The following is a 19064-nucleotide window of genomic DNA, read 5'->3' on the forward strand; positions in this document are numbered from 1 at the left end:
CCTAACAAGAATTTTCCTGCCAAAACCAGGCTTTTTTTTGGGGGGGGGGTATCAAAAAATGACACTGGCTCATTATTCTACAGGGTCATTTTTCTACAATCCACATGGAGAAAAATGACCCGAAGGCCATAATTTCAACAAAAAAGTGGGTCATTTTTCTACGTAGAATATTGACCAGGGGGTCAAATTTCTTCGTAGAAAAATGATCCCAGGTCAATATTCTACGGGGGTCTCTTTTCGTCGTTACACCGGCACATGGGTGCAATTTAATATATACTTTTGTCTTTTTTAAAGAAGAAAACTTTTTGTAGCAACATAGCAGACAGTGTCACTGCTGTATATATGGAACGTGTCCATTTAAGATTACTTTTCAAAATTTATCTTCAGCTGTAGGTTCATAAAAATTTACTGATCTGAGTTTCCTTAAAATTTGTTTTCAGTATTTTTTTTTAGATATTAGAAATAACATTTCTCACATCAAAATAATACAGTGTCTATTTCAGAAGGTATTGTTCCAGATGATCTAAAGATTGCAAAAATTAAACCACTTTTTAAGAAGGGTGATAAATTAAGATCTGAAAATTATAGACCTCTTAGCATACTTTGCATTGTTTCCAATTAAAATTCTAGAAAAAGCTGTGCATGTATATACACTAAAGGGGATACAACCTAATGTTTTCCTTTTTTACATATATGTGTAATATTTTGGATTTTTATAACAAATTAATCATATTGCTTAACGATTTCTTTTAAAATGTATGGGTAGTCCCGTCTGAGGCAAGAAAGATAATAATTACAAATGAATTTGGAATGAATTTGAAGAAACAACTGTCAAAGTATTGGGCCAATAATAAGTTATAAAGGCTATGGTGGGATTTTGAGGGCTTTTCCAACACTTATTTCGATTATAAAAAAAAAATACACCCGAAATTATAACACAAGGTATCACTTTACTATTTCACCGAGTACCACCCACTCAAGAGTATTTTCTGTGATATTAATTTATCTACTAATTCATTTTTGTCAGTGTTGCTTTCATTGCCCCCAGTTCAAAGGGGGGGGGGGGGGCATGGACTTTACTTGAGGAACAGATCCAGGATTTTGCATTAGGAACTGGGGTATTATGACCTGGTAGATTAGGGTCAAGGGCGGAGCCCTGGTTGGGGGGGGGCACAGAAAGGGCAAAGTTTCGTTATTTTTTTTCAGTGAACATTCTGTGTTAAAACATCTTACTCCAAATTAATTAACATGTAGGTCAAAAGCTTTACAGAGCTTATGTTTACTGTTTTCAAATATCCGACTTGAAATAAGATTTTCTGAACACCTTCAAATTTTATTTTTTTTTTTTAAAAAATAGCAATTTATACATGTAATTTGTTTTATCAAATTACTAATTCGCTAAATCAAACTAATTCGCTAAATCAAATTATTAATTTGTTTTAACAATTTGATAATTTGTTATAACAGATTACAGTACTTTGTTACATGTTTATCAAATTACTAATTTTTTTAAACAAATTACCAATTTGTTATAAAAAATTGATAATTTGTTTTAATTAAAAACAAATTATTAAAAGACATGGCCGTAGGAACCCGGGGGGGGGGGTCACGGGGGTCATGCCCCCCCAATAATTTTCCGATATATAGAATATTACATGTGTATAGAAAACATAGATACAATATGCTTGTATCCCCTCAATAATAACATCTGATGACTTTTTTTTCTTTTTTCTTCTGCTTGTCAAGGAATTTTTGGTAGTTGATAGTGCCCTCCAACTGAAAATGTATGATATGCCCCCCCCCCCCCTTCAACTGAAATTGTACTTGAAATCGTCTTGTAATACTAGTAGTTGTACAAATTATATAGCAGGGTTCCATAAGTTACTAGATGGATAAAACTAACCATATTTGAAAATATTTTTTACTTCTAGTTTTAAAGATAAATTGCAAAATAAACAAAACACTTAAACACGGGGTGGGGTGGGAGGGGGGGGGGTATGCCTATGACATTTAAAATAGATGAATCATAATTTAATTAGCTCGTTGAATAGCATTTGATGAAATGTCCGTGATAATCTGATAAAACATTTCTATTGCAAGTTTCACTGAAGTTCATAATTAATCACTCATTCACTCAAAACAATTTAAACATATGGTACATGGGGGCAATGTAGAACATTCAGATCAGAGCTACAAGTACACAAAAATACTCCAGTATATCTCTCTTATAATGTATAGTGGGGTATTTTTGTGTGGAACGATTATTTTGGGGTTTTCACGATTTTTTCCTATGGTAAACATGATGAATAAGTGTAATAAATATTTGTGAAAAAAATGTCCAACAAACATCGGGGTTGAATTTTCTCATAGATACGGATAAACTTCACGTTTACAGGCAAGAAAATACAAGAATCGGAAATAGAGAAGAGTGATGTACCCTGCAATTTGACAGGTTGTACACGAAAATTGCATGAGTTTACTTGAAGATTTCGAGTGAAAAAAGTTAGAAAGAATATATAAGGACAGTCTAGAAATTATTTTCTTTAGTGAATCTTTATGATACAAAGGATGTCGGGGATAACTCTTGATTTATAACTAAGTTTTGCAAAACGTGACTCGCATTTCCTCGGTTGCAGATTTAAATCCGTTTGGTTTGTTTGTTATGTATATTTAGCCCTAAAAGCTACCAACAAGTTGTATTTCTCGATTATCTGTCAAAGATGGTCTCTCCATTGAAAGACCCAAATATTGCCAAAAAGCTGGTAGAGGGTCTGCAGGGGGACCTTAGAACTTTATCAGCTGAGGGAAAGAGGAAATATCCCCATGTTAAGGAGGTATGTGCATTGAATAGATGATCGTAGCAACTAGGCCAGGTATTTAGGTCTATTGAACACACTGTTTGAATAAATACTTATGTTAGGCTAGCATTCTAGAGCTCATAGCCACTATGAGCTTGAACATAGCCTTGGCTTCTTGATGATTATGTCTATTTATTGTAACTAATTATAATTTTTTTTACGTATTTTATTCTTTTGTAAAGAAATTATGAGAAGCATGAAAATAAAACATGTTAATTAAAGAGTGAAGAAATAGTGTTTACATAAAATTTTGTGATTTCTGAATGTTTCAGGCATCTGAGCAAATCCAACTGAAGTTACGGACAATATGTACAAAGAGCGAGGATATTATGTCAGGTGAATGCACCATTTGCCATGAACACCTTATGCTGAATTCAATAGATTTATCCTGCCTCCCAAGTAACCTGTCTAATTTTGACAGGTGAAGTGTATGATAGATGATCAGACTACAGCCTTTTTTTTCTACCAGTATTAATTATTAGGTTTGTTACTGACTGTCCACAAAAATATGTCAGGCTATTCGTGAAAGGCTAGGTGAAGCCATGCCTTCCATGGACTTGAGCAACCACCATATTTTTGTGGGCAGTCAGTAACAAGCCCAGTAAGTGTTCTGTTTTGTTGAGGACAAATAACAGAATAACAGTTAACAAACCTACTGTGATGAAAACTGAAGAATTTTCTCATCTGTGCAAAGTTTCACTTGTCGCCATGTCGTTTACTGATTATACCACTGAAAAGGGGCATTACCATAGTTAACCTTCAACATGTAAAAAGAGGGTCATGACCAAAAATTAAAAATCTGATCATAATGTGTAACAACATTCATGATATACATGTATTTGTCATGATTAATTTTTATTTCATAATTATGTTCCCCAAACGAAGTTTGGGAACATATTGTTTTTACTCTGTTTCTTATTATTATTATTATTATTATTATTATTCTTTTTTTCTACTTTCTTCTCCGGTACTTTTTTGTCCGGTAGTGTTCTCATAGAACCACTCATCCGATTGACATGAAACCTTTTTAGGGTAAATAGGCATGTTGTGTAGGTGTTCGGAACGAAGGTCATTTTGCGCGCACATGCATGCACGTGCGCGCGCGTGCAATGAGTGAAATGACTGATATACTTGATGAAGCCGTAACTTTTATATTTCTTGATGAATTGCTTTGAAACTCAAAATATAAAGATATATTAGTAGTCTAGACAAGATGACATGGTCAAATTAGCGTGAACTCACGCACATGCACGTGCGCTCTTCTCTGATTGGCTGATACAAAAATCTCAATAATTTCCTTGTTTTTTGGCAAAATACTTTGAAATTTAGAATATAAGTATATATTATAAGGTGCTACAACAGGTAATATAGGAAATTTCTTGAAAACATGTGCATGCAGGTGTGCTGCAATCTGATTGGTTGAGACTTTAAATGTCTATAACTCCCTTGGTTTTCAACAAAACAGGATGAAATTTATGACATGGATAGGCACATAGAACTCCTACATTATGATACTATCAAAATTGAATGCAAGGCCATGCATGCACGTATGCTGAATTCTGATTGGCTAATACTTAAATGGTCACATCTCTCTTATTTATCAATGAAATTCTTTAATATTTAAAACAAATGTATGTATTGTGAAACACTATAAGAAAATAAATGTGAAAAATGTAGAAAACATGTGCAAGCACATGCACTGAAATTTGATTGGCTAATACCCATATGGCTATATCGGAGTAGTTTTCCAATAAAATACCCTTAAAAATAAAGTGTCCATCTATATTACAAAAGTATTGTCTAATTTATTGAAGCTTGTAGGGAATGGGGCATCATAAGGGATTGGGGAGCCGTTTGGGGAACATCTGTAACGGTTCCCGTTACAATTAGCACTAGTTTCATATTGTATTTATATATATAATAAGCAATTGTGTATTGAGTATTTAATTATTTTATTGAAAAAAGCTTTGTAACTTGATTACAAAATTCAATTTTCCATTAATGAAATTCATTGATTGAATTTAGATGATAAAAGGGCATTTTAGGTTTTTGTTTAGTATTGACCTGAATTAAGTGTGTATTTGAAAAAAAAAAAAGGAATCCCTTTCAGAATCTGCATTACTGTTTCTTTTTGTTGATATTGTTCCTGCTAGCCCTGATAACAGTCTCATTCTATCATGTCATTTTACAATGACTTCCTTCAGTTTGTCGAAACAACTCCAAGATAATTTTTAAACCTGTGCTGATAATTTACCTGTTCATACTGTACATAGCCATCAGCATTGTTTTATGTAGATCCAAGCTTGGGTTAATCACTGGAAAATACATGTGCAAACTTATTTACAAACCATTCCAAAAATTGGGAGATTTTCAGGTTCAGGCAAAATCAGGTGAAAAGATGACCGTCGTGTTATAAAAAATAATTGAGTAATGGGTCTAAAAATCAGATGTAACCCGACGAAATTGGGTGAGTTTGCAAATTATGGGTGCCAATCTAAATTTAATCTCAACATTACCAAAAATTAGTAAGGATGTAATGAATTTATCGTTTTTTTTTAAAAAGCAAAAATAGCTCTAGCATGATTTTTTCTTTAAATTGGGATGGCATAACGTTGGTTTGTCCACCATGTAACCGTCTAAATCCGTAATTGATTGTATATTTATATTTGCAGATGTTTTCCTTTATATAATCTTAAGTATTAGAATACTGTTTGTACAATGTATGTTTATAATAAACCTGAAAAAAAAACAGGTTCGTCATATGACAAAAATCCATTATTAAAACATTAACGAAAGGTGTAAATTCACAGTTATGTCATAAGTGGTAGAACTGTTCAAGACATTTAGTTCAATGTTGAGGTTTGAAAAACTAAATCATTTCATGGATTTAGACTATCATACACAAATATTTGTTAATTAATTATTTAATGGAAGTTAATTTCTAAGACATCATTGAAATGTATCTGTAATTCTTCATTGTTTAATATTTTTTCTCGATAAAATAATAAAAAAAAAGTTATGAAAATAACACAGACTTGCTTTAAAATTGACATAAATTTTATGATTTGGGGGCATTAAGCCTTAATAAGGTCAATTTGTTAAACAGGGCAACCCAAACGGTTCTGAGAAAAACGGTATTGACCTATCATCCAAGAATTACAGTACATGTATATATAAAATGGGGATCTCTTAGACTTGGGGTTATCTCTGTAAAATTACCTGTACTGATTAGACCACCCCAACATATCAGACAAAAAACTGTCTCAAACTCTAACATTGCATTTATATATAGCCCATATTGATTTCTTTTGTACAATATACAATGATCATCCAATTTGGGAAGTAATTTACTTGATGATTGATATGTAATAAAAGTTCTGTGTAATGTACAACAGGTTTAGTGCCAGCCAGTGCAGAAATCATCCAACCATTTGTGATGGGATGTGACACAAAGAATCCTAAGATTGTACAACTTTGTCTGACAGCGGTCCAGAAGCTGGTAGCACACGAAGCTGTTTCTGTGGTAAGACTCTATAATAGCTGAGCATTTAAACTACTGTAGATGTACTTTTTTTTGTATGTGGGATTAATTTACACTATGGGCGGTTGCATATTTTCTACAGAAATTTGTCACAGCATACTTAAATTGCACTTAATCGAGGAATACAAAGGCAATCCATAAATCATGTAAATTTTGTGTAGTTTTCTACAGGAATTGTGATTCCGTGAAAATTTGACCCCATGGAAAAAAGAAATATGTTTACACTGTAATAAAATACTGTAAACTTTAAAATATTATTGCACATAGCATACAAATCTAAGAACAATGGAAAAAAAATATTTTACAGTTGTGTTTTAAAAGGCTCTTGTGTAATAAAATTTCCATTCTGGTGAGTAATTAATTTGTTAGTTGTGTAACTGATTGTTATCTTTGACAGACTGCTGCGGACAATATAATCGGCATGTTATGGAATCTCATGGAATCCGGACTAGAGGAACTAAAACTTCTACAGACAGCCATTATTCTGATCACCACCAACTCTGTTGTACAGCATGACTCGCTAGCCAAGGTAAAGCCTTTATACATACTGCATGTGTAATTAAAAAAGTGGTCTTCAAATTTTAGCAGCTTTGGTGTAGACAATCATGCGCTAATTCATGAATACTGCCAAGAAATCATTTATAAATACAATATACGGCACTGACATTATAACGCTAATTTGTGGTTTTGCCAACAACTCCATACCCAGTGATTGCGCTAAATTTTGAATATGCCAATTTACAGAGCTCCAGATAAGGTGCGTATTTGCAAAAATATGCATTGAATTTTTCAAAATACGCATTAGAAATTAAAACTGGGCGTACAATTACGCATTAGACATCATAAATAAGCATTACACTACGAAAGTACTGCGTAAGACTGATTGAATGATACAAGTACAATTTAACTAATTAGGTGAATTGAGGTCAGCTCAATGTTTGAATTTTTATCAAAAGGAAATTCTGATTTATAAACAAATAACCTGGGCCGATTTCCAGTTCTGAAGAAAGATTTGAATATTAAATACTCGTATTTTGTCTGAAAATATCACAGATTTCCACTGTTCATATAACATCAAAATTTTGGTTCTTGACACGTACATGTACACGTCGATATTCTCAAAATTCCGCAAAACACGCATGGGGTCTAGTTTATCCTTTATCACTGTTTATTAAACAGTTATTTACCATTTTCTGTAGCAATAATATCATTTAAAGTCCGCCGACAATCTTTTTTTGCACATGGCTCCTTTGCTATAAATAGCGCCACGCGACTTTTAATGCAAACGGGGAGTAAATCTAAAACTTTTACCTCGATCGATGCCAACAATTTACATGTATATACCAAAACCTAAGATATATTTCATTAACCTAATTAATAAATTTCAACAACACTTATTTCGATAACAAACAAAAAATTGCATTAGATGTCAAAATAGCAATAGATTAACAGAATACTTTTTGATTATTTTGCTGAAAAGCAAAATCTGCATTGATTTGAAAATCAGGGAGTAAATACACTTTGAGGTAAAAAATTATCTGGAGCTCTGAATTTATGTACACATACTGTATATTGTCACCATTACTGAACATCTTTAAGCATGCCTGAAGGATAAATAATACAAAATATGTTTGACAAGTCTTTCACTTAAATTATGCAGTAAAACATGCGTATAATGAACATATGTATGAAGAATTCACACTTACAGCCAAGTGATTTTAATTCCCTGAGGTTTTAAAATGTGAAATTCACAGATATAACAAATTATGAAGCAAAGTTGTTTGTCCCTGGCACTTTGCTTAAAATGTGTTTTTACTGTAGCACAATGTCAATGATTAGCAAGGAATTCAGGATGACTAGTTCCATGTTTCTAAAAAATATATAGCCTATGAAAAAAAATTTCAAAAATATTCCTGGCTGCAGATTCTGTTCTTGTAGACATAATGAAGAAATCTGTGCATGTTCACCTCTGATATGGCAACGAAAAGGAAACAACTCTTGCTAAATTCCCATTATTCGAAAATTATCTTTTAATCTTTGTTTAATAGCAATATTAAATGGCAAGAGATTATTTAACATTATTCTTAATCTTATTTCAAAAATGATAAAAGGATCCAGTGATATGATCTTTGCAAGGTTTGGTTTTGATTTGTATTTCTTTCATAGGCTTTGGTATTGTGTTTTCGTCTTCACTTCACAAAAGACAGCACAACTATCAATACAGCTGCAGCCACCATCAAACATCTAGTCAGCTGTGTGTTTGAACGAGTAGTGACAGAAGATAAGGTCCCAATTCAAGGTCTGACAAGTGCTTTTAGTTTTAAATCAACAATACATGTACATTGTATGTGGCATTTTTGTAGATATTTATAAACGTATTCAGAATTACAAAATTCTGTAATTCAAGTAAAATACAAGTCAGTGTTAATTAAATAAGAAAAGATGAATTGTTGCGAGTGTGACTAAAATGTTCTCAGAATTGATTGTATTTTGTTCAAGTTTTTGATTTATATACAGGACAGACGAGTGCAGTGAATCTAGAGGAGTTGAAAACCCACAGCAAAACCCCGCCACACTCACTGAGACCATGTGCTGGAGATGCTTACCTACTATTTCAGGTTAGTAAAATACCCCCCCCCCCCCCACTCACTGTCACAATGCACTGAAGACCCTTGTTAGTTTCAGACAAGAAAGTAAATTAAACACAGCCTCACTTGTGTTTTGTTTCTGGTGATAAATGTGCTCAAGGCTCCAGAATTGTGAAACAGATTTAGACTTAAGTCAAAATTTCAAAAAAACTTTGAAAATGAGTATTCACATTGATCTGAATCTCAAAATTTGCAGATAACAGTGCCTTGCATTAGGTGGTGAAATCTTGAATAACATTATTTCTTCACTGTTTGACTACTACACCCTGTCAGCACACTGTACAGGTTTTGAGTTGTTGGAAATGTTTCATGATTCTGGAGTCAGGTCTGTTTACTTGTGTTTTTGCTTTTAACTCCCAGTATACAATTATTTTTTTCTCTAAAACCGGGTTGTCCAGGACACCACACTGATGAACCTGTGACCTTTGTTAAAAAGCAATATGTGTATATGTTTGTTTGCATTAGAATTTCAAAGTACTAGATATAAAACTGATGTTGTCTTTACAGGATCTTTGTCAGTTGGTCAATGCTAATTAGTTGTTATTTTTACAGGATCTTTGTCAGTTGGTCAATGCTAATTAGTTGTTATTTTTACAGGATCTTTTTCAGTTGGTCAATGCTAATGGGTTGCTATTTTTACAGGACCTTTGTCAGTTGGTCAATGCTAATGTGTTGTTATTTTTACAGGACCTTTGTCAGTTGGTCAATGCTGATGGGTTGCTATTTTTACAGGACCTTTGTCAGTTGGTCAGTGCTGATGGGTGTTATTTTTACAGGACCTTTGTCAGTAGGTCAATGCTGATGGGTTGTTATTTTTACAGAACCTTTGTCAGTTGGTCAGTGCTGATGGGTTGTTATTTTTACAGGACCTTTGTCAGTTGGTCAATGCTGATGGGTTGTTATTTTTACAGGACCCTTGTCAGTTGGTCAATGCTAATGAGTTGTTATTTTTACAGGATCTTTGTCAGTTGTTCAATGCTGATGGGTTGTTATTTTTACAGGACCTTTGTCAGTTGGTCAATGCTGATGGATTGTTATTTTAACAGGACCTTTGTCAGTTGGTCAATGCTGATGGGTTGTAATTTTTACAGGACCTTTGTCAGTTGGTCAGTGCTGATGGGTTGTTATTTTTACAGGAACTTTGTCAGTTGGTCAATGCTAATGAGTTGTTATTTTTACAGGATCTTTGTCAGTTGGTCAATGTTAATGAGTTATTTTTACAGGACCTTTGTCAGTTGGTCAATGCTGATGGGTTGTTATTTTTACAGGACCTTTGTCAGTTGGTCAATACTGATGTGTTGTTATTTTTACAGGATCTTTGTCAGTTGGTCAATGTTAATGAGTTATTTTTACATGACCTTTGTCAGTTGGTCAATGCTAATGAGTTATTATTTTTACAGGACCTTTGTCAGTTGGTCAATACTGATGTGTTGTTATTTTTACAGGATCTTTGTCAGTTGGTCAATGTTAATGAGTTATTTTTACATGACCTTTGTCAGTTGGTCAATGCTAATGAGTTATTATTTTTACAGGACCTTTGTCAGTTGGTCAATACTGATGTGTTGTTATTTTTACAGGACCTTTGTCAGTTGGTCAATGCTGATGGGTTGCTATTTTTACAGGACCTTTGTCAGTTGGTCAATACTGATGAGTTGTTATTTTTACAGGACCTTTGTCAGTTGGTCAATACTAATGAGTTGTTATTTTTTTCAGGACCTTTGTCAGTTGGTCAATGCTGACCAGCCGTTTTGGTTGATGGGGATGACCGAGATGACTAGGACGTTTGGACTTGAACTCCTGGAGGCTGTTCTCACCTCATTCCCTCAGATATTTTTACAAGTAATTACACAGAATACTTACATGATATTCTTTCTCAAATATTCCTGGGAAATAATGTAACAATGAGATGTTGTTTAAGCACTGTAATTTTAGGAACCACTATGTTGAATAGATTAAGAATGCAATAAAAAATTTGGAAGTAATATGAAAAAAATGCAGATTTATGTATGTCACCAGTTCAGCTGAGATAAATATTGAAAATATCTTTTTTGTAGCACCAGGAGTTTAGCTTTCAGTTGAAAGAGAAGGTGTGCCCTCTTGTCATCAAGTTGTTCTCCCCCAGTCTGAAGTATCGCCAGGGGATGCCCCCACCCCCCTCCCCAGCCCCGGTAGAAAGACCATTTTTTCCTATCGTTATGAGGCTACTCAGAATTGTGTGTGCACTTATCAAACACTACTATTGTATATTGGTAAGTAAATATTATATTATGTTATAAGTGCTGAAAGGAAAACAGATTTTAAAATGTTTGTTATTTTTGTTTAAATTCATTTCACACTTCTGGTATATTTACTGTTCAGACTGAATTTTGAGAGATTAAAGACAAAACAATGTTTTGTAAAACGTTTTTACTTATATTATAATACTGTATACAATAAAACATGTTAACAGCAAACATGCTTGCAATGATATCTTTGTGAAGTGATTTTCATTCCCGTAGTTTTAAAACGTATTATGATATATAACAGATATAATGAATTACGTTTATAATAAATCAAAATTGTTCATCCTTGGCACCTCGCTAAAAGCATGTTATACTGTGTGTACAGGCTGTATATTTTATCTTTAGGTCACAGAGTGTGAGATTTTTCTGTCCTTGTTGGTCAAGTTCTTGGATTCAGAGAAACCAAACTGGCAGAGATGTTTGGCTCTAGAAGTGCTTCATAAACTTAGTGTGCAGCCAGAATTACTGAGGTGAGAGAAAAACCAAAGAGAGATAGAGAGGGAGGGAGGGAAAGAGAGATGTTAGCGCAATGTACAGCCAGAATTACTAAGGTGAGAGATAAACCAGAGAGATAGAGAGGGACGGAAAGAGAGATGTTAGCTCAATGTACAGCCAGAATTACTAAGGTAAGAGATAAATCAGAGAGATAGAGAGGGAAGGAGAGATGTTAGCTCAATGTATAGCCAGAATTACTGAGGTGGGGGATGTACAAGATGGAGATAGAGAGGGAGGGAGGGAAGGAACAAACGAGAGAGATGTGTTTATCAGTCAGAATTACTGTGGGGGATGTACAAGAGAGAGAGTGATAATGTATAAACTTAGTGTGCAGCAAGAACTGCTATGGTAAAGGAAAAGAGAGAAATGTATAAATTTGCTGTCCAGTGTGATTTTTATGTTCATAAAAACAGAACCAAGCAGAGAAAGAAAGAGACAGTAGATTAAAGAAAGGAAATATGTTGTAAAAGCTATGGATTGAGGGGTGTTCATATTTCTTGATATGAAAACTTGTTTCCATGATACTAGTAATTTTTTATTTACATATAGATCTTTCACCCAAAGCTATGACATGAAACTTCACTCCACCAAGATTTTCCGTGACATAGTAAATGGGGTGGGAACGTACATACAGTCCCAGTTTATGAACCCCTCCTCAGGCTCCACCACATCAGGTAAGTTACATTGTATTTCACAGAGGTGTCACCTGAAATTTGTAAAGATAAGGTACTGACAAATATTTTAAATTATCAAAAATGAACTTCATAAAATGATTAAAAGGTAATTCAATTTTTATGCCAATTATTTTCATGACTGGAGGCATTTGTTAGTTATCTTTTATTTTTTTGTACCCACCAAATTCTATAAACTAATAAAGGTATTTTAGCTTTGAAAAAGCATGATAAAATAATAGCACAGAGACAGTCAATTATTATTGAAATCTTACTTTGCATTACTAGCTTGTGTGTTTATAAGGCCAACATTTTTTTATTTTCTGTTCTACGGGAATTTTTTTCAAAAATTTGAGTCAGAGGGTCGAAATAAAAATAAAAATAAAAGCTCGAAATTTAAGCAATCGGTCACAAAAATAAAAATAAAACGAAAAAATGCAATAAAAATTTTTATTTTTAATCAAGGACAGAATTTTTTTTGTATGTGTTAGGAAAACGTTATTTGAAAAACTTATTTATACAAAACACAGAATTGGAACTGTTAATGTATCAATGAACTATTTTTGATTTAACTTTCTCTTAGATATTGGGGACAGGGGCTGCATTTCCAGTATTAGCAGCTTGCAGTTTCTAACATTGATGCAAATCAAACATACAAATCTATAGTCTTCTCCCAGTTGTCAAATATCATTGTGTCACCACAGTAAACCTATAGGACTTATGTCACACCCCTCATAAACTTTTCAGAATCTTTTATTTTTCGGTATTCAGCAAATTACAAGATCTGAGGATTTTGGACTAGCTCTGGCAAAATTATGGCGAATATACAGTGAGACATTCAATGGATCAGCTAAAATAAATTAATTCACAGAAGTGCACACGAGACATGATAAAAAGAAAGGTTGTACATGTATAATATTTTTTTCAGCGCAATTCCGATTTATATATATGTAGGTGGAAAAAACGTACCGCAGTATCTCTGTTGAAAACGTATTCAAACTTCCTCATTCTGTAGTATATTTGATCTCTTTTTATCCTTATATTTTTCTTTCTGAGCATGCTAACTTTCAACATAATTTGTAGAAAATACACATCTTTCCCATAGTATACACATGTAAAATACACATGTCTGACAATATTCTGTTTACTGCAGAATTCAAAAATTTAATTGTTGAAACTGGTTCTAATCCACAAGTTTTGAATGAAAAAGCAAAGAAACCTGGCCCCAAGACCATAAACTGAGAACAGACTTAAGTCAAAATTTCAAATCCAAATAACTTTGAAAATAATTTTGATAACAGAACAAAATTTTTATCAAATATTTATACTGGAATATTGTACTAACTTGCAAAATTTTAAGTATGTATGTTAAATAAAACTCAAGATATTCAAAATCAAAATTTTGACTTAAGTCTGTTCTCAGTTTATGGTCTCAAGGCCAGGTCTTGAATTTAAATAATATTTGTAAGGGCGTATCATTTACAACAATACTTTTCCCTAGTGATAAAAAAAGTTGTTTTACTAAACAAGAGATCCACGTGAAATTCCATAAAATGATAAAAAAGGAAATAAAGTCTTGTATCAATCAAGCATATATTTTCATAGGTAATTCTGAATTCCAATATTTGTCATAAAACGAGTAAAAGTTGTGACTCGAATTTCCTCAGTCATGCCACTTTCTACCAGTTCTACAGTGTTCTATTCTGTCGTTACTTGTAAAAGAAAACATTATTGTCTTAAAATTATGTTTAAAAAATCTTCAAGACGTATTTCAATGTATTGAAGCAACTGTCAAAGATAATACGTACTCAAAACCTTTCAAAACAAGCGGTTGACAGAACTTCGATTTCCATGTGGCCCCTCCGCATGACATTTGATCAAGATTACTGTTTCCAGTATTTCATTCAATCTTTCATTAAAAGTTAATCTGAAATTTATACTTTTTAGCTCACCTGAGCCAAAGGCTCAAGTGGGCTTTTCTGATTGAAATTTGTCCATTGTCTGTCGTCATAGTCGTTGTCGTAGTCGTCGTTGTCGTAAGCTTTTCACATTTTCATCTTCTTCTCAAGAACCACTGGGCCAATTTCAACCAAACTTGCCACAAAGTATCCTTGGGTAAAGGGAAATCAAGTTTTTTTCAAATGAAGGGCCACGCCTTCTTCCAAGGGGAGATAATTATGAATTCATGAAAAATTAATGGCATCATTTAAAAATCTTCTTCTCAAAAACCACTGTGCTTGAAAATATGAAACTTATATGGAAGCATCCTCAGGTAGTGTAGATTCAAATTTTTTCTAATCATGACCCCCGGGGGTAGGGTGGGGCCACAATGGGGGATCAAAGTTTTACATAGGAATACATAGGAAAAATCTTTAAAAATCTTCTCCTCAAGAACAGCAAAGCCATGATGGGTCATATTTATATGGAAGCATCCTCAGGTAGTATAGATTCAAGTTTGTTCAAATCATGACCCCCGGGGGTAGGGTGGGGCCACAATGGTTGATAGTTTTACATAAGAAAACATAGGAAAAATCTTTAAAAATCTTCTTCTCAAGAACAGCAAAGGCATGATGGGTCATATTTATATGGAAGAATCCTCAGGTAGTGTAGATTCAAGTTTGTTCAAATCATGACCCCCAAGGGTAGGGTGGAGCCACAATGGGTGATCAAAGTTTTACATAGGAATATATAGGGAACATCTTTAAAAAGCTTCTTTTCAAGAACAGCAAAGCCATTAGTCATATTTAAATGGAAGCATCATCAGGTAATGTAGATTCAAATTTGTACAAATCATGATCCCCTGGAGAATAGAGGGGCCATAACAGGGGATCATACAAAGGAATATAAAGGATATATCAATCAAAATTTTCTTCTTAAGAACAGCAAAGCCATTATTTGTCATATTAATATTAATTCAAAAGCATTCCTATGAAGTTTAGATTCAAGTTAGTTGAATAACCCCCCCCCCCCCCATCCCCGAACCAGTTTTATATTTAAACTTTTCAAGACTGAACTGATTTCTGCTTTTTCCTAGCCAGAGTGCTTAGGTGAGCGATGTGGCCCATGGGCCACTTGTTCTAATACATGACATTGACACATCACTTTTTAAAATGATTTTAAAATATCTGAAACCATCCGATTCTGACATTTTGGTGCTATGCTCTGCAGTGACTATTCTAGTTAGAATAATCTAACTGTGTCTCGGGCAAGCCCTCACCACACGGGTCCGTAGGACAATATCATTTTAACAATAGAACATTCTATCTATGACTATTCATGCTTCGAATACTGTGATTGGATGAATATATTTACCTCAGCCAATGACAAATCTCATTTTGAAAGGCTTGTGAAAAGTTTATTTATATTCTTTTATTTTTTCAGTGACTATAAATAAACTATCGGCGGGAAAAATAAAAATAAAACTTGAATTAGGGACTTTTATTTTTATTTCATTTTCAGGGTTAGCTCAAATTAGGGTCGGCGCTCCCGTAAAACAGGATATAAAAAAAAGTTGGCCTAATTGGAACTTTTTTCATGCAAGTTTTATATTTTATGCACATTCTTAGGTAACAAAACCCCTGACACCCATGGTACCCCTCCTGCCCTGGTAGGGGGATTACCTGTGGGAGGGGGAGTCACCCCACAGGCTGCCTTCATGTACAGAGGGGTCTGGATCCCTATTGTATTCACAGTACCAGCAGGACAGGCGCGACCCACATAGTGAGTACAGATCTACAACAACTATCACATGTTGTGACAGATTTTATTTAGAAGTATCTCGTCTACTCTTTGAAATTCATTTATAGAGCTATTTCATGTGTGTGTATTAAATTATCAATTGTAGAGGAATGTCACCTTTTTTATCAGTATATATTAAGTTCAATATGTAGAGAAATGTCAATTTTTTTATCAGTATATAAGTTTTTACATCCTATTTTCAACAGTTTAGAGATGTTAGACAAAGTGGAGCCTCCACCAATCGCCGATGGATACGGATTATCTCTGGCTTTCTATTGTCTATTGGAGGTTGTCAAGAGTGTTCGAATTCTAGTTCATGGAGAACCAGAAAATGAGAACCAGACAATGACAAGCAGGATCAGAAAGGACATTTCAGGTGATTGATGTTGCTTAGTCATTTATCTGCCTTATGATAAGTCATGAGTTACATGTACATCATGTTATTAACTAGAACCTTATTTTCACATTTAGACAATCTCACAAATTGCTAGAAATAATTTTTTTGAAAAATGATATACAGTACAATTCGTTTATTATCATAGTTTATTTGTCAGGCCAAAACTTTATAATAAGCGACTTTTATAATAACCATAGTCGGCTGAAATTCATGTCTGACGGCTGACGATACGACGTTTGTGTAAATTATTGGATGTATTATACATCTTACGTTACATATAATTTCGATTTTTTTAGGTTTATTTGAAATACAAGTTAACTGACATATCATTTCACAATATTTACTTACTGTTTCAACTTTTTATTATAAATAAATTCACTTAAATAAAGCTTAATACTCTTCAAACTCAATCTTCCAGATCCCTTGGCATCCATCTTGTTTATTTTGATCTACTTTCATTTTCAATTTATGGTCAATTCAAATTACCAATGTTTCGTTTCGTTGTTTTTTTTTTTTTTGATCACATATTAAATAAATTAACACAGCAACAAAGCATGCATTCAAATTGTTTCTTTTATTCATCCAAAGTAGACATAAAAAAATTACCTGTTTACACTTAATGTCGCTGTATAATTAAAATTAATTGATACACTGATAAGCATTCAAAGCCGCTTGGACAGACTGGTGAAAGAGTTAATTTCACTTAATTATTTCTTAATTAATCGGGTAGTTTTGTAAATGTAATTAACTATGAACATTGATCCAGATATTAATATTGACACTAAATTTAGTTTCAACATTTGGTAAAACGTATTTATTACGAATGTACAATTCAGGATTAACATAAGAAGAAAATAAGTTATGAAAAAAAGAGTTCGAGTTATCCTGTCATGTACTTCATGAAATAAACAGACTCCCTGTCAATCACTCAGGTAAGTGCACTGAAGTGTGACTAATCTCCCCAGTCTTTCACTATCGGCAAATTTCAAAGTGAAAATCAAGCCATTGTGTATAGACAAGCGACAGTGCATGAACCACAGGTGTAGATAGGTGTTATCTTTTGTTTTGTTGATTGTCCCAAGAGTGAAAAGGTGTGAAAAAAATATTACGGACGGAAATTTTCTATTATAGTAAGCGAAGTGTATACTTTTACCTATGATAATAACAGACGAAATTTATAATGAATTATTAAGAAATGGTTTTGTGTTTCAGATATCTATGATAAAAAAAGAAGTATGATATTAAACCGGTATGATAAAAAACGAATTGTACTGTACTTGTTCATGTCATCTGATGTCTCAGAAATATCTTATCTTGCTAGATATATGTAAATGTCATAATGAATGTAAAATTCTCAGCTAATAAGAGTGTAGAACATTACCGGTATTTATTCCTTACAGTTGAGGAGCGAGGACTGGATGAGGAGCTGATTAATTCCTCATGGTGTGGATTACTGGCAGCCCTCGCCCTCCTTCTGGATGCCAGGTACAGATAATATAAACTTATCAAAGGGGCATAGTTATATAAAAAGATGAATCATTGTTTAAGGGTGCATAAGTGCCTCCATTGATGGCAATGTCAATAAAGAATTTCGTCTCCTTTTATGGTGAAAATTCATTTAAAACATCTGAACAGAAGTTAAAATATTTTATCTTTTATTTGACAATCGTGTCAGATAATTGTAACTTTGGTACAAGATCAGGTGTTATTTTTAGTGAGTACATGTATAATTCAAGTACTGTAATGAATATGATGTATATTACTATCTCTGTTTCTGTCACCAGCACTGATGAGAGTGCCACAGAGTCCGTACTGAAGTCCATGAAGATGTTTGCCGAGTTGTGTGGGGAGCTGGAAATGGCAACCCCCAGAGATGCCTTCATCACGGCTCTATGTAAAGCCTCCCTCCCCCCACATTATACCCTCACAATACTTAATTCTACATCAGCACCCCAGAGCCCTGGCTCTTATACAAAGGGTTGGTAATCTAGATAATTCAAAAATGTATTTATTAATTGTTATGAAATTTACTTGGAAGTCTCCAAAAAGATAATTTTTTTAAAGGAAAGATTGTCATATTCAGTTTAAGAAAAAAAAAAAAATTCCAAATTCACCCCTTCTTGGAGATTTGCAAATCAAAAAACTCATTTTTTCTTTTTTAGCCAATCACACAAGAAACTCTAGTCAAGATTTAGCTTCCCTAGCAACAGAGTCTGAGCAACGAAGCCAAGTGGTTGCCGTAGGAACACCACTTCCCACAGCATCACTTCCTGTTGGGGCTCATCAGGGGCCAGTCATGGTGAGCAGCAATTAAGATATTTTTCTTTAAAACTTGATGTAGAATATTTTGTAAGCATGAGCAGAAAAATGACTGGCATTATGTTCGATTATTGGAGAGTAACAAGCAGATTAAATACTTAGAAAGGAGTTTTTG

At 33.6% G+C, this 19064-nt stretch overlaps 1 protein-coding gene across 1 annotated transcript in view; it reads left to right on the forward strand.

The window, feature by feature from the left end:
- Nucleotides 1–2465: 2465 nt before the first annotated feature.
- The window catches only part of LOC133187543 (protein MON2 homolog), a 173801-nt gene continuing 157202 nt past the window's right edge, over nt 2466–19064 (forward strand). The window contains exons 1-15 of the mRNA XM_061322942.1: nt 2466–2834; nt 3131–3194; nt 6254–6381; nt 6797–6928; nt 8566–8698; nt 8917–9017; nt 10761–10886; nt 11102–11296; nt 11675–11799; nt 12374–12498; nt 16062–16215; nt 16440–16609; nt 18031–18115; nt 18415–18608; nt 18793–18929. Coding sequence (XP_061178926.1) covers nt 2721–2834; nt 3131–3194; nt 6254–6381; nt 6797–6928; nt 8566–8698; nt 8917–9017; nt 10761–10886; nt 11102–11296; nt 11675–11799; nt 12374–12498; nt 16062–16215; nt 16440–16609; nt 18031–18115; nt 18415–18608; nt 18793–18929 — 1983 coding nt within the window. The 5' untranslated portion in view covers nt 2466–2720. The remainder of the gene's footprint in view (nt 2835–3130; nt 3195–6253; nt 6382–6796; nt 6929–8565; nt 8699–8916; nt 9018–10760; nt 10887–11101; nt 11297–11674; nt 11800–12373; nt 12499–16061; nt 16216–16439; nt 16610–18030; nt 18116–18414; nt 18609–18792; nt 18930–19064) is intronic.

Source organism: Saccostrea echinata, unplaced genomic scaffold, assembly GCF_033153115.1.
Source record: "Saccostrea echinata isolate AGI-Se365-2 ecotype Australia unplaced genomic scaffold, CSIRO_AGI_Sech_v1 ptg000015l, whole genome shotgun sequence".
Lineage (NCBI taxonomy): Eukaryota > Metazoa > Mollusca > Bivalvia > Ostreida > Ostreidae > Saccostrea > Saccostrea echinata.